At 43.0% G+C, this 15,853-nt stretch overlaps 1 protein-coding gene across 1 annotated transcript in view; it reads left to right on the top strand.

Annotated features, from left to right (window-relative positions):
• Positions 1–523: 523 nt before the first annotated feature.
• The window catches only part of SCUBE1 (signal peptide, CUB domain and EGF like domain containing 1), a 190,323-nt gene continuing 174,993 nt past the window's right edge, over positions 524–15,853 (top strand). The window contains exons 1-2 of the mRNA XM_058022515.1: positions 524–702; positions 3,384–3,506. Coding sequence (XP_057878498.1) covers positions 615–702; positions 3,384–3,506 — 211 coding nt within the window. The 5' untranslated portion in view covers positions 524–614. The remainder of the gene's footprint in view (positions 703–3,383; positions 3,507–15,853) is intronic.

The following is a 15,853-nucleotide window of genomic DNA, read 5'->3' as shown; positions in this document are numbered from 1 at the left end:
GTTAGCCGAAGCTAGGAGGTAGGCAGGGGAGAGGGGAAGGCAGTGGAAAAACAAAAAGTTGTCCTTTAGCCTGAACCCGAGAAGGGTGAAGTATCCCTGGCCGCCGTTGCCAAGGAGATGGGCAGTGTCCGCCGGCCTGTCTGTCCGCACAGCCGCGCCGTGGGGGTGGTCCGTCCGTCCGTCCGTCCGTCCGTCTGTCCGTCCGTCTATCCGGGCATCCCCTGGCGGCGCCCGCAGCGCCGGCCCCAGCCGCGGGGGGGCGCAGCGCGGACGGTGGCGATACTGCGGGGTCGCTGCGGGTCCCTGCGCGCTCCCTGTCGGGGCGGCGAGCCGGGCCGCTCTGCCTCGCCGGGCAGCGCCGCACGCCCCGCCAGCAGCACCGCCCGGGGCACGGGCCGGCTCCCCGGGGGCCGAGCACCCCCTCCCCGGGGCGGCGGGGCGCGGGGGCAGCCGCGGGGGTGGCTCTGCCCCCGGCCCGCCCCGGCACCGCCCCCGCCGCGGGAGCCCCGGCGAATCAGCGGGGCGCTGTCAGGGCGTCAGCGCCGGCGGCTCCGCGCGGCCGGCCCCGAGCGCGTCCCTTATCGCAGACAGGCACCGGGGATCGCATCATTATCATGGGCACTGTTTGCTTTTCGCGGCGCTGCTGTTTGCTTTTCGCTCTCGCCTGGGCCGGCAGGTTGGCGGGAGGCAGCGGGGGCGCAGGTAAGAAGAGGGGGCTCCGCCGCCGTGCCGCCTTCCCCAGGCGCGGGCGGCGCGGAGCCGCGGCCCCGGGGGGACCGTGTCTGTCCGCTCTCCTCTGCCCGCTGTAAGGTGCTCAGGGGGAGGTCACTTCTCGCTGCTCGTAGCGCCGAGGGGTTTGGAAGTTGCGGTGGGGAGGCGTTTTCTCGCGTGTTTGCCACAGCCGGAGCCGAGGGATTTCTGCAGGGAGAGATGGGGAAGAAAAAGTTACTTTTCTTGAGTGCCTACGAGATAAGTATGTGCTGAGCCCTGGAGACTCCGCAGAGCAAGCGTTGGCTGGGATATCTTAACAGGTTTTCCTTGTCTGCGCATTAACCCGAAGACCTGGTGTTTTAAACAGCGGCGCTCGTATCACTTTAATAGCTCTAATTATACTTTGTCTTTGCTTCGGTGTTTAAAAAAAAAAAAAAAAAGCAAACAAAAAAATCGAACACCCCCCCATCCTATCTGCTTTGGAATGTTTCAAGCCCGAAGTGATTTCTGAAAGAAATGCATGCAGGTTTTGAAGTTGTGCGATGAGAAATCTTTTAAGGTGAAGTACGAGCGGGGGCAGGCGTCGGGGGGAGGGAGGGGGGAGGGTGTGGAAAAAATCCCTGTTCCTCGGATAGAGGAGTTTAAATGTAACAAAATGAACAAAGTCAGCCTAGAAGTTCTTACAGTCCCACTAATGCAATGTGAGATGTGGAGCAGAGCAGGGGCTCATACTTGGTTTTGCCCTTTCATTTGACTCATTGGCATTCACGCCTGACTCCCAGGCATCCTCTGGTTGCTGTGAAATGTCCCCCTTGGCTCAATGCAGTTTGAATTTTTGACGGCATTATAAAGAGTCCAGCTGTCACTTTTGCTGATCTTGATGGGAGATGGGTGCCGGTTTAATGACTCAAAAGTATGAACCAAAGCATTAAAAAAAACGCAGAGAAAACCCCCCAAAAACTTATTTTCTCTTTGTGCTTGACTGAATCTGTGCATGATCTGGGCAACACCTAAGCTAATTCACGTAAATCATAGCTAGATTTGAATTGGCTCAGCGGTAAAAATAAACGAATGGACAAGAAAGAAAGCAACAGATTACAGCAGCTCTGCCTTAGTCCGGAAAAGAAAATTACGACTCTCGATGTTCTGTTCCCCTCTTTCTTAAAAAAAAAAAAAAAACACCAAAAAACCCAAACAAATAAACCTCTACAACAATAACAATACCGAGTCCGGGCAATTCTCTCTCTGGGATTCCAGAGGTGCCCCGCGGGGCCGCCCCGGTCTGCACCTCTCAGAGAAGTTCTCTGCTGTGTGCCATGCTACAATGTCTGCTTATTCTCTCCTCTCTAAATAGCCCCCTCCTGTTCCCGGTGACTTTGAAGGATCCGTGTGTTATCACTGGAGATGGCTGAGTGAGCACTTCTGAAACAATTAGCGTTAGGATTTCAAGCTCACAATAAAACTGTTTTCACTTTAGTGCACCTTTTGGAGGATCTGTTAATCTAATTGGCATGAAACCAACTGCACATGGCTCTCGCTGGATGCCCGTGTGCCTCCCTCCGCAGCACCCCTGTCTCCTCCTGACCATACAGCGGGGGCTGTGCTCTGTGCAGCTCCCGGGTCCCTCTCCGGCTGCCTGCCCGTGTCCCCCCGGGAGCCCCCGATGTGGCTGTGGGGTGCGGCAGGGAGGAGCCCCTGGGAGCTGCGGGACTGACTGCCCGGGCGCGGTGGCATCGCCGCCCCTGGCCTCGGGGGCAGCGGGTGCCGGTGTGCCCGGGCAGGGGCAGCTTAGGCAGGGCTGTAAGTGCTCCCGTGTTCCCAGCACACCCCATCCCTGAATAGGTCGGGAGTTTTTTTTCCCCCATGCTCACTTCATTAACATTCCCACGACTACCAGATCTCGACTCTGTCTCATCCTCCTCCCTCCCCATCCTCTTTAAGTGTGAAGGAGAGAACGAATGTTTGTAAAGGCTTCCTACTCTGAAAAGAAGAAAAGTGGTCTGGGTCCCCCCTTTCAGAGTAGGGCATAACCAGCAAGGCACCCACCCGAGCAGGGGTCAGGACGGCTGCTGGCACTTTTCCCCCCTAAATGTGTTACTCCAAGTAGATGATGTTATTGCAGGTTGCTTTCCTCCACTCTACCTTACCGAGTTTCATATGGTCTTCCATTTATTTATTATTTTGCTTCTCAGCAAAAAGTATTAATGTGGTTTTGCTGTTCAAATATTTCTTTTTCCCATTCCCCACCAGCTTAGTTTATTTAAACTAGGGTCTATCTTTATAAATTAAGAAAATCTCTGTGCTAGAACATGCAAGAGGTCTTTTTTTCTCCTCTTACATGTAATTTAAACATTCTCTTGTTTTACTAAGATGTGGGTCTCCAGTACCAGACCTAAACAGCAGAAGCTAATTTCTAGTGTCTAAGTGTTTTATTCATAGTGCAGAAATGTGAGACCGAGTCCCTCCAGCTCCGTGGAGTAGTGCTTATAAGCGACTTGAGGAGAATATCACGTTGTCTAGTTTAGTTATTTATCCTAAGATGTTCTCATTTCCAGCATGACACTGGTAAGGCAGGCAGGCAAACAGCTTCAAGGGGAATATCTATCCTTGCTGTTTTGTGGCTCTGGTCTCCCTTCTTATCTGTCCCCTTGGGGTTCCTTCTATGCTTCCAGATGTTGACGAGTGCGCAGAAGCTACGGATGACTGTCACATCGACGCAATTTGTCAAAACACGCCAAAATCCTACAAATGCATCTGCAAGCCGGGCTACAAAGGGGAAGGGAAGCAGTGTGAAGGTAAGGACAGATCGGCTCCTCTCCTGTCTCTTCTCCCCTCCCTTCTTTTATTTGTTTGCTCTTTGAAAGCTTTTGTAAATAGCTGAATTCCTGAAACGATTAATGCAGATTTACAGCTGCTTAACTTCAAATCTGGGTGTTTATTGGCAAGCATCCCCCTGCTGCTTTTGCTAATTATCCGGCACCGCAAACGTTGTGCCCGCCAGCCTGCTCTTAAGAATAAAATTGAAAAGAGGGTGTGAGGGGATGGCGTTCTCTGGTAGCACCAGTTCCTCCTGGGCAGTGGTGGGCCCACTGCCCCTGGGGCTGGAAGCGCTGCGCTGAACACGTGGGTGCGGCCTGGGGATGGGATGGGATGGGCCGGGCCCTTGGCCAGCTCCCCAGCAGAGAGCGGATGGAAAGGACTCCATTGATTTCAGTCTGCCATTGATTTCCCCAGACAAGTCACAGAAGGTATTTTTCTGTACCTACTCAGACAGGACCCTGGAGTTTGATTCTCTTTGACACTCTACATGTGTCATGATTGTATAGTTCTAGTCCTTGGAATATTACTTTAAAAGGAAGCATTTCAGATTATTGCACTTATAACAGACTTGAAAAAACTTACTTTACTTCCCTATGTCTTCACAACAGTCTTGTAATTGAACAAGACCTAGCAGGTTTTATTAGGCTCTATGTACACTCATATTTTGGGTTTTACACTCTTCATCTTGTCTGTTGAATCTCAGTGGAGAGATTCTCTGGTGAAATGAACAAATATTGTAATCACAGCAGAATGCCTTACAAATAAAAGATGCAAGATTGTTACTTTTTCCCACTTGTAGATACTTAGTAGGTAAAATATCTTCCTTCCAAGTCTCTCTCATTCTACAGCAGAATGCAGCTTTTTAAAAAACATCTATAACCAGTCCATTAAAAAGATTGAAGACCTAGAAATTAATTTGGTCTACAAAAATTTGAAATTGTGTATTATTCACCATGGACCTCCAAAATGTTTGTTCAAGTGCCCTCCAAAAGCATTTCTGTGGTTGTCATATTTTTCTGTCATGGGCTTAAATTGACAAATTCTGATTGTCCACCTTTTGGTGCTCTAGCATCTTTGAGCTGCTGTTCCTCTGGAAGCTGGATTTTCTTTCTTGCAAACAGGGTAATCATTCAGCACCAGTTCTTTCTCTACTCATCCCTTCCAGGGAAAGAACTACGGAACTCTGAGATAATGTACTCAAGGCCGCAGCTGTGGAGGTTAGAGCATTCCCAGCACTGGTACTTCTTGTATTGCTTTTCTACATTAAAAGTTTCTTTATGCTTTAACTATTCATATTTTAGTTGTTGAGCTCTGTTTAGCGGTAGATGTGGCTTATATTCATGCTTGTCTAATACACATATATCTCTGCCTGACTTGCCTTGGTTCAGTTAAAAAAACCCTAAAAATCCCAAACTCAGTAAGTAGTAAAAAGCAAGAGTGATCCTTTTAATGATGTACAGAATAATGGAACATCTGTGTCTGATATCAAACTAATATCTAATAGAATTTAGTGTCTGATAAGCCTGATAAGTAAACTGGGACAGACTGCAAAACTGCATGGATGTTCAGCATTAGTCAGGTAATATAAGCTGTCTAAACCAGGTGTTACTGTGCATGACATATAACATTTTTTCCTACAATATTATGTCAGCAGTTCCAAAGATTTTGCATTGGTTCCATGTCTTAAATTGGTAATTAATACCAAATTTTGGTAAAAGCAGAAAGCTTCAGAAAGGGTCAGTGGCAGGTCTAAGATATGCCTCAGGCCTACTCTACATGGAAAGTGGGTTATTTTGCATCTTGAGGTTAAGTATTCAAAACCTATGGAAATAAACAGACTAGCTTACTTGATTGGTATTTAGTATTTTGTCACAAGACAACCTCAGTGATCAGCTGTTAGAAGTTATCTTATAAGATAAAAGTGACTGTTAACAAAGATGAAACCCACTGGATTGTTTTTGTTGTGCTAAAACTAAAACTGGGTCATTAAATAATTCTTGTCTTGATTTTAAAGTCCAGTCTTTATAACTGGGCTTTTCAAAATAAGCCTTTTGATCAGTGAAGCTAGTTACCTGTGAGAAAAAGATTTTGTACAGATAATGAGCCTCTTTAACTAAGTTTGCAGCAATCAACCAGTGTTACTTCATTGTGAAGAACATTGAGTATATAATAACTAACTCACTTATAGCCCAGGCTCTCTCATACAGCCAGATTTTACTAAGTGAGTAGAATTGCCATTTGTGCAGCACAGTGAGCTTAAAGACATGCTATCAGATTCATTCTGATAAATTTTAGTGAGCTGCCAGTTTAGGTTGTATTGAGGCATTGCAATTAATTTAGCAAGGTGCATGTTTGTTTATTCTAAGTGGTAGTCTTAAATATTGCTTTTGTTCACTGAAAATCCATTCTAGAGTAAAGGGTAGAGTATGGGAAGTAACATTTTTTGGATGATTCTGAGGAGCACATATTTGTACAAATGTGTCCAGTATATCAATATTTATTTGTGTACTCTTGTGTATTTATTCATAGTTTTTCAAAACAATGGAATCCTTAGATCAGTGCAGTAAATGTGGAGCCCAGCCACTTTGCTCATGTTTGCTGCTGTGAGCTGAAGGGTGGGGAGAAATGCATATGACACAAATATTCCTTTAAGGACATGTGAAGAACTCTAGAAGCAATTATATGGAAATGAAACATTTTCCTGACAGTCTGTTAAGTTTCATCAGTAGGGAGTTTCTTTCTGAGCTTTGATTTTCTCTCAAAATGTCTTTTGGCTTGGGTTTCTCCAGAGTTTGTGAAGATTAAGGATGACTTGTCAGTTCACAGATCTTTTTCTTCTTTTATTTTTTTTCTGGCCAGCTTTCTTGCCTGAACCACTTGACCTGTTTCTTTCCACAGAGCACAGTTGTTTCTCCAGACAGAAGAGTTCCTCATTCTTCTTGTATCCTGTCTTCTGCTTCACTCTGTAGATTTCAGTTGACCTTTTTCTTCCTTTAAGATATCTGTTATGCTTTGTAAAGCCTCATGGTCAGCATTGCCATGATATTTTCCCATATCATGTAATGGATCAATATCCCTTGAACACAAATTCTCTAGCTGGCATTTTCATAGGACAGAATAATGTGTCCAACCCAGATAATCTTTAAAAAATAATTCTCTCTTTCTAGTCAATATACAAAATCCATTTATTCACAATTAATTAATTTACTTGCCCTGCCACACCTGCTATTACCTAAGAAGTCTTCTCCGTTGTGATTTCAGTCAGGATCTGAAGTGCAGCAGACTGGATTCAGCTGCAGGCATGATCTTTCATGATCCATAGGACTTAGTTCTTACCTTCTCAACATTGAATTTTGGCTTCCTCACTGGTTGATATCTCAACAAAATTGTGTTGAAGGAATGGAAATTCCAGAAAGTTCAAAAGGATTCCGGGTCCTGGGGTTGACAGAGTGTTCCTTGTCTCCAATGCAATGTTGTGTGTTTGCAGTTATAGGATATTCTGTCATTGAACTGTGTAGGAAGGGGTTTAGCTCTCAAACCCAGTTTTTTACCCCATACTACTTCTCTGACTACTCCAAACTCTCATGCCATTAATGGTTACAATACTCCGTATAGTTGTTGGTTTATGTTTACCTATGCCCATTTTATATCCAGTTAGTGTTAAGTTTATTTTATAGGTTGATTTTTTTTTTTTCTTAGCCTACTTTTTATTCTCAGTGGGACTGTAATTTCAGTGAGTTCCTCTGGCTGTTGGTTTTTTCCTTTTGGATTATACTTTACATGTAGAACCCTTAAGACATGTTTATTGGGACCTGTTACTTCTGAATTGTTAAACTCTACTCAGTGCTTTCCCATATTGACTGAGATTTTCCTCTTGGAGCATTTTTTCAACTGTCTTTCATGGTATTTTCAGACTTCTGCTTCAGTTCTTTTAATAATTTATCTCATACAGCTGTTAGAATGTTTCTTGAACTTTTTGTGCAGAAGTGTTCACAATTTTCAGCTGGACTTTTTCCCCCCTTTTTTTTTTTTTTTTTTTTTTTTAATTCTCCTGTGAAGCTTCATCATGTTGTTGATGGATTTCTTGCTGAGGGCAACATATACATACCATGGCAAAGTGTCCTGGTAGAGTCTGCCCTGGGAGGGTGATTTTCAGATTTCTGTTCACTTTGGAAATTTGTGCTATTGCAGCGGCAGTTCTGCTCAACTGCTAGGTGAGTAGGATTGTGCAGTTCTAGAGATTTAAGTCAGTCACATGTTCATGTATTTGTAGTCTTTTTCTTAATGTAAATAATCATTCTAGATAAATAGGGAGGTGATGGTGATAATCTGCAATAAGGGCCTTTATTCTTGATTGCCCCAGTGGCAGCACCTCACTGGGTTTAACCATGGTACAATCTCAAAATAAACCATTCCTGCTTCAGTCACAGGTATATTCAGTCTCTGCATATGTCCATTTGGAAGCACAGACCAATTGTCCCTTGTGAACAGTCATTATCATCTTCAGTAGTTTTGTGGATGTGAAGCCAAGTTTCTACTCGCACCTGTTTGTTAGATCTGTTTTTAATGGATTTTAAACAAATCTAAGCAATTGGAAAAACCTCTCATCACTTTCATTTAAATAATAATGATTGACTGTCCAAGCTTGACTTAAAACTCCTCTTATAATTTTAATCTTGTTGACCTGTTTTATCTTTCGTTTCCTTAAGAAGCTCATTCATGGTTTCCCTCATTGGGTTTTCATTTTATTATGGCCTTTGAAATACCTGTTGAGTTCTTCTCATGCTCTTCAAAAGTGAATCCAAATATTGTGACAGGGCTGCTCTGAATCAATCGATTTGGAAACACAGAACTTTCCAGACTTCTCATTTCCCAGCTCCCAGTCCAGTATCTCATACAAGAGCCTCCTTTTGTCTGCAGGGATAAGTAAGGCACTTCTGGATGTCCTTTAAGTGGAACAATGATCCCGTTTTTTTAAGAGCTCCGTGGTGTCCCATCCATCCACTCTCAGCAGTTCTTTCTTAAGTAAGTCATCTTCATCAATGATGTCCTGGGAGAGCTGGAACACTGCTGGGTGTCCTTTGGTTTCTGAAACTTGGGCATCTTGATGCTTGCACCACTCTAGTGAACTTAGACTTGTTCTGTCTGTCTCTGCAGAATAACAGTAATACCACTGAACAAGTCAGCTTAAGTGACTTCTGATTGATGATTCTTCCAATTGCAGTAGAAGGTGAATTAATACTTTCAAGGACTCCCTTGGTCTCCCCAAATGAGGTCTGCAGGGGATATTAGGTGCTGAAGCTGCTGTGCTTTCTGGGGTTACAATACCTTGACAGATGGTGCTCATGTCTCGTGTTGAAGTTCATGTCACCCTCCCCTAAGGCTGTGCTCCAGATGACGCCTGGTGCTTCAAGTCTGTCCTGCTGGATTTGTGAGGTTGCCTTGCACAGACCATCTGAGCACAGAGCAGCACGCTCTGCCACCTCCAAATTTTATGGGGATTTCTATTCCAGGATCAAATCTTCCTTCCCAGTTTGATTCACACAAATTATGGCTTTACTCTGGATGAGCCTCTGTGCTGATTTCACTGAAAGCAGCTTTCACAATGAAGCTGTTTTCAAAAAATGAAGGAGAGAGAATATAAACTAGCTTATTTGATTTGAGCTGGTAACTGCTTTTTTATTTTCACTTATTGGGTAGATTGATACATTTTATTTGGTTTAGGTGGATAAAAATGTTCACAGAACTGAATTCTGAAGCCTTCTGTATCTCTGCTTTTTTCTTTCTCCTTTTTTGTTTTAATTGTCTAGTACTATTTAATACTCAATTTTGACTTGTTAGTTTTCTAACTTGCATCAGGAGATGAATTTTCTTGGGAGATGGAGAAGTGGAGAAATAGCTGCAAGTAAGAAAATACTTCTGAGAACATTCTGTATTAAATCAGAATTTTATTACAGCCTAAGTGAATTAACAGCTTATGATAACTTTTTTCTTTTTCCTCCTTCATGCTTCTTTCTGTTCAGTGAATAGGGCTTTTGTTTTGGTCCGAGTTGAGCCTTGATTTTATTTATTTATTTATTCAAATTGCTTTAGTTTCCCAACTTTGTTCAGTAGTTCATCCACTAAAACCAGAATATCCCTTAGCTGGGCTGACATGCCCTGTTTAACTGCTCCCAGGGCCATCAGTCCCCATGTGTCATGAACCCTATTGTTTTCTCCTCTCCCTTTTCTTCCCTACCCTGTCCTACCTCTCAGAGCTGCTTTTTGACAGCCCATAATGCTGCTTCAGTGAACAGCTCCCCCGGTGGTCCACTTTGGAAATCTTCCATTTTGACTTAGAAAAAGAACTTTCGCTCCAACTTTTTTTTTCCTCTCCAGAATGCTTCTTGGATACAAATATCACTATATTTTGCATAAACAAATACCATCCCGTATGAAATATGGGCCTCATTCTTCAACAGCATTACATGTAATTCTCAATTTGGAAAAAAGGAGGTTTTTTTCCAAGGACACTTCTCTAAATAGTTGATAAGCTCCCTGTCTGCTGGATGGTCTATGGGTACTCTGGGAACTTATTTATAAAATTTCATCAGGCCCAACAGTTGCTAAGATGCAGAGCCCAGGGAGGCCTCCTGGGGTGATATAAACTTGGTTGTTAGAAGGAACTTCTTTCCACCCAGATACACAATGTAAATTAACTGCCAGGAAAATTATAATGAAATGAAGGAGCATAAATAAAGTGTACTAAGCTCAATAGGTCTGTCCTTCTTTTGTCTTCATTCATTTTACATCTGCCAGATACTACCCAGTTTTCCTTGTTTTCCCACCCATCACCTTTACTTCTGGTGCAGTCCCCTTTCCTTGCAGTCTTCATTATGTTGTCTTGTGTATTCTGTTACTCACCTGTCTTTTAGCCTTGTCATTTCCCTACTGCAAACCCCACTTCTCTTTTGTTCTTTTCTCATGTATTTTCAATTATTTCATTTAGCTTTCCTTCCCCTGTCCTCTCAGTAGCTTGCTGCAGTTACAGCAGTGTTTTTCTGAGAGCCAGTGTCACAGCAAGCCCACTGGGCCAGGAGAGCTGGCAGCTCTAAGTGCCCCTTACTGGTCCTTTCCATTGGGTTTTGTCTTTAAGTCAAAACAGCTACTACCAGCTCTCTTTTCTTGCTTTTTCTCCCTTTTCTCCACCTCTTTCCTGGCCCCCATCCACAGCTCAAAGCTCACCTGTTCCTCAGCACCTTCCCTGCTGTTGCCACCCTCTGCAGAGCCATGTCTCTTCTCTCGGTGTCTGGCTGGAAAAACATCTTAGCCTGGCTGATTGCCATCATTTGTTAGCTCCCCTTTGGTTATGGGCACTGTCTCCATGTGTGTCTTCACTGCCCTACTGAAATGCACATTCTTTGTTTGGAGGCTGATGCAAGACATGGTCAGGGACCCTCTGCTGGGGTGATGGCAGAGGAGGAGTTAGGGAATGTGACCTCCTGCTGCTCCCTTGCCCAAAAAAGCTGCACTAATGCTGCTTCTGTCTCCTCTGCATTTGAGCCAGGCAGCATCCACTCTGCTCATTAGCATCCATGCTGGCAGGACACTGTGGAGGAATGGGAATGATGGATGGTGGGCACCAGATGATGGATACCTGAGGATGGTGGGTACAGCCTCTGCACCCATGGTACCAGTCCCAGGCTGTTCTAGCCCAGGATAGCTGTGAGCCCTAAATGCAGGCCAGGTTTGGCCTACCTCAGGCAGTCCTGAGATGGAGGACGGATGGCAGGAATCTGTAGGGAAAACCTGCATGGAGTCTGGTGGCAAAAGTAGTACTCCCTCTGCACTGGTTTAGGAAGCTCCTTTTCCTTGATGCTGCTTTTTCTTTTGCACAAGGGTGGTTGATGTGGGGCTAGTCTGTGGAGAATATTGCTGAAATAATACCCCCAAAATGCCCTGTAAGCATTTCTGCACTGAAAAGTCAATGAACTGGGACATAGAGGCTGAGACTCATGGCCGGGAGAAGGTGGTGGTGAATAAGGTGAACAGATTTCCTAATCTGGTTTAGTTTCTGGAGCCATTGTGGTGTGAAACTACAGCATAAGATTGAACAAAGCATCTACCAAGAAGGACGTTTTGGAAACTTCAGCTGCCTAAATTTCAGCAGATGCCTGTTGAGCTTTGGATTTATTATATTCTTGGAGGAGGGGAAGGGGTTAATGAATTTTTAGATGGGTAGGTTTTTTTTTTTGGCAAATTTTCAGCTGTAATTTGACCATCTTATTCTGTCCTGAGAAGTCTCTTGAAAGGTAACTCCCTGACACCTTATTAGAAACGAAATCTGACAGTATTAAATCTGTTGAAGCAGTTGAGGAAATTTTTTTTTTAAACCTACCAAAGCAGTGATTTTTCCATATAATCCCTTTAGAAAAAAAAGCTAATTTCCTGGAGTTTTTTCCCTTAGTTTGTTTTAGCATATATATATTTGTTTTTAATTTCAACTGAAAAAAATTACCTTCTCTAAAGCAGATACCTTACAAGAAAAAATGTAGTTCATACATAAATGTTTGGCAGAGTTATAAGAAAGTGAATATAGGGTCTGACAGACCCCCTTGAAATTTCAAGACTTTTCTTCACATTTAAGATGCTGAGCAAAAAGAATACCCTTACATTACAGTTGGAAGAATTTTTTTTGTTTAAGTGCCATGAATCACCTGAGTGCTCAAGCCTGTGTTTAATCTTAAGAAACTGTTACCTTTTAAAGTAATTATGTGTAAGTGCTTTATTAAATTGAAGCTGCTGCCTTATTTTATGTTGTAGTGCTGCTTTTCTGGAGCCTGTAGAAGGTCACAGTTTTTCTTTCAGTGACCAAGGAATTAAAAAAAATCTGGATCATTTAAAAAGGTGATTTAAGACCTTGATCTTGCACATGCTTTAGACCTAAACTTAGTGAAGTTTGTTTGGTGCTGTAGGACCCATAGACAACTTATCAAATTCAAGACCATTCTTTCACAGCTATTGACAATGTTTTACAGTATAGCCATCAAAGAATCAGACATATTAAATAGACAACTTTCAGATTGTTCTGATTCTTACAGTAAATATTTTAAGCAGGTGAGCTGTTATCTCAGAGAATATAAAAGCCAGGTTTCATTTACTCTCTCAGAGTGAGGTCACTAAGCTTCATATTATCCTTCCCATGCCTTAATCTGCAAGAACCACTGTCAGTCCTTACATTTAACATCGTGCTCAGAGAGCATAGAAATTTAACTGAGGGGGGAAAAACCAAGAGCAATGCATAATACCATTTTGGTGATTAGTAATGTTGTTGGAGAGAATGGTTCTGCTGAAGAAAGTGCTTCAGAGAAGGGCAACCTCTGCAGAAATAGGTATTTGTTGGACATGTCATTGCTGAAAATAGTACAGGACATTACTGCTGTGCACTCTAGTTCTTGCTGTTGTAAGAGGGAAACTGCACTGAGTGCCTTTGTTCTGATTTCATTATCTGGAAGCAGAGGTCACATTCAGAACTTTCATTCTCCCTGTTATAGTGGAAAAAGGGGTTGAAGTAAGTGGGGTATTTGCTTTGCTGAATAAGTAGGCTAGGTAATGCATATCTAAGTTGTTTGGCAGCACATGCACAGAAGGAATTCAATATCTGACTTCATACCTCTAGAGATGTCAGTGTCTCTACCAAGCAGAGTTGTGCCTTTATTCTTTTTGCACATTTCTGTTTGCAGAACTTTGTTGGGAAAGGATTCCATAAAACCTGTGACTTGGAGACATGCCAATGTTACCTGTGACTTGGAGACATGCCAATGTTTTTCTCTAACTACGAAGCACCAAAGTCAACTTTATTTGGAAATTTCCATTTTTTCCTGATGCATTCCAACCTGTCTAAAGATGCATGCGATCAAAGCTCCTCTTTGCATCTCCCTCCCCACCCACACACCACTTTTCTCTTAAAGCAGCCCAATTCTTGCTTGCACAGTGGTGGAGTTCACCTGATCTTTAGTGCAGATCTTGGTGCAGCATGCTCTGCAGAGGCAGGTGCTCTGAATGGTTCACTCCTGCCCCTGATTTGGGATTTTCCCCAGGGCTCTGGTGGTGGCTTTGTGTGCATGGGCAGACTGGGGAAAGGCAGCTTCCTTTGGCTGTGCTGCAGACCCAACCCAAAGCCCTGAGGGAGGCTAACTGCATTATTTGGCTACTAGAGGGCAGACACAAGTGGAACCCTCTGGCTTTTGCTTGGCTCGAATTCCTAAGGAAACAATTTTACCTCTATTCAGATGGGAGCGTGCAGACGTATTGAGAGCGCAAGAAACAAATGAGGGGAGGAGGGCTGCCAGGATTTCTCTGACCTGTGACTGTTTTGCTGTAAGAATGAGCCAGGGAATGGGTATAAGAGAGGAATAGACAACCTCAGCCTGTTGTCTGAATACAAAAACCTGAATACTAAAATGCTTTGGTTGGGTACAGTCTGTTTCATTAGGTATAGAATGTTTCACTTTGTGAAAATGGCAGCAGCTTATTCTGCATACACACAGTTTTACGTTTAAGGAGATTGTGACTTGTGTATGGAAGAACTTTTTTAATACAGTTTTCTCAAAATCTTAAACAGTGGAAACGACCTTATCAAATTGCTTATAGTATGATTGTTTACTAGGAAGATGCTTTTTTGTGATATGGATAAACTCTAAGTTGCTGTCATTTAAGTTTCATATTAACAATCACATCTAGGTGTACATTAAATGTATTTCTCTTCTTGATCCTTCTGGCACTTTGCATCCTTTCACTGTCTGTTTTGATATATTTTTAAAAAAAAATCTGTGTCTTGAGGGAAGTGCAAGAACTGCATTATAAAAAATTACCTGTTGACTGCATCATATGTGGTCTTACGGAGCTAAACCCAAAAGCTTCAGCTTTCATTCTAAATAGGAAATACACAGAAGTCTATTCAGGATAGCAACAGCAGTAGCATTAATTTTCTAGAACAGCTTAATAACGCATTTTACCTTGAGTTAATACAGAAGGTTCCAATGCACATTTCTGAGTTCTGTCACTGGATTTTGCCGCACAAAACCAAAAAAGAGTTACTAGAAAAGAGTTACCAGAATACATTCCTGTACTGCTGAAAGGCTCTTAGTGATGTCCATGACTATTGATGTTATGATTAGGTCCTAGTCCTAACTTTGAGCTGTTTTTAAGACAAGTATTCTGGTGGTCTGTATGGAAGGCAACAGACAGCTGCTGTAGCCTGCTCCACATCAGTCTTTATCCTGAGTAGGATAACATGATAAAATTGCCTGAGTTAGCCAGAGTCTGGATTCAAGGAATGGGGGCACATGTTCAGGAAGGACCAGCATGATTTCCTTGATGCTGCCATTCGCTGAGGAAAGCCCCAGTGTTTGTAGCTGGGAGAACACCTCAGTGCTCCTGCTTGCACACAGCATTTTCTATCTGATGGAGAGGACAGCCTGTTATCTTTAAAACTGTGATGTATTTGGGTGCTTTGGGGCAGTTCTGAAGAGTCCAAAAGGCAGGTGAAAGGTTTGAGTGTGAATGCACCCAGAGGGTCCTGCTGGAGATGGGCTCTGGCGCAGCCAGGCAGTGGGATGTGGGGGAGGCTCTCGTGCCCTCAGGAATACAGCCTTGATTTGCTCACCCTGTTTGGCTTGAACTTGCTAAAATAACTTGATTTTAAAGATGGGACCAAGCATGAAGAATTTCAGTCTTTGAACAAGCTGTGAAAATGGGAAAAATGGGAAATGGAAGATGAGGTGGGAATGCTTTGAGTCCATTTATGTAAGTAGTAGAAATCATAGTTTACTTCTACCTTTATCTGTCAAATACACACAACATCTATGCTTAAGCCCAAGCCAAGTATGATCACAACTGTCAAAAGTCAGAAATACACCTCTGGGAAGTTTAGTGCATGTTCTTATTGATATTTAGAAAATTAAGGAAAAAAACATAATAGGAGCAAACTTTATAAAACTGCAGAATTTGTTTTTTAAACAATTAACAACATATTGTTCACCTGAAACCTAGTTTACCAAGAGTTTCTTCTTCAATAAACTTTATGATCAACAAGGAAGTAAAAAACTTAAGGGAAATAAAGACATGTCTTCTGGTCTGTATTAGTCACTGACATAGTCTTTTCTATTATAGTATTTGAAGCAGGAGGGAGTGCTTTAAATGCTTCAACCCATTTAACCTTAATTGCTTGGTTTTAATAGACATTTGCTAACTAAAGGAACCAGATTATAGCTTGAATTAGGCCTTACTAATCTTAATTAAAAGCTCTACTTTATAATCGGAAACAGCCTATGCTTCAGAC

The sequence above is a fragment of the Melospiza georgiana genome, chromosome 4, assembly GCF_028018845.1.
Source record: "Melospiza georgiana isolate bMelGeo1 chromosome 4, bMelGeo1.pri, whole genome shotgun sequence".
NCBI classification, from domain to species: domain Eukaryota; kingdom Metazoa; phylum Chordata; class Aves; order Passeriformes; family Passerellidae; genus Melospiza; species Melospiza georgiana.
This window is presented reverse-complemented; position numbering and strand designations above follow the sequence as displayed.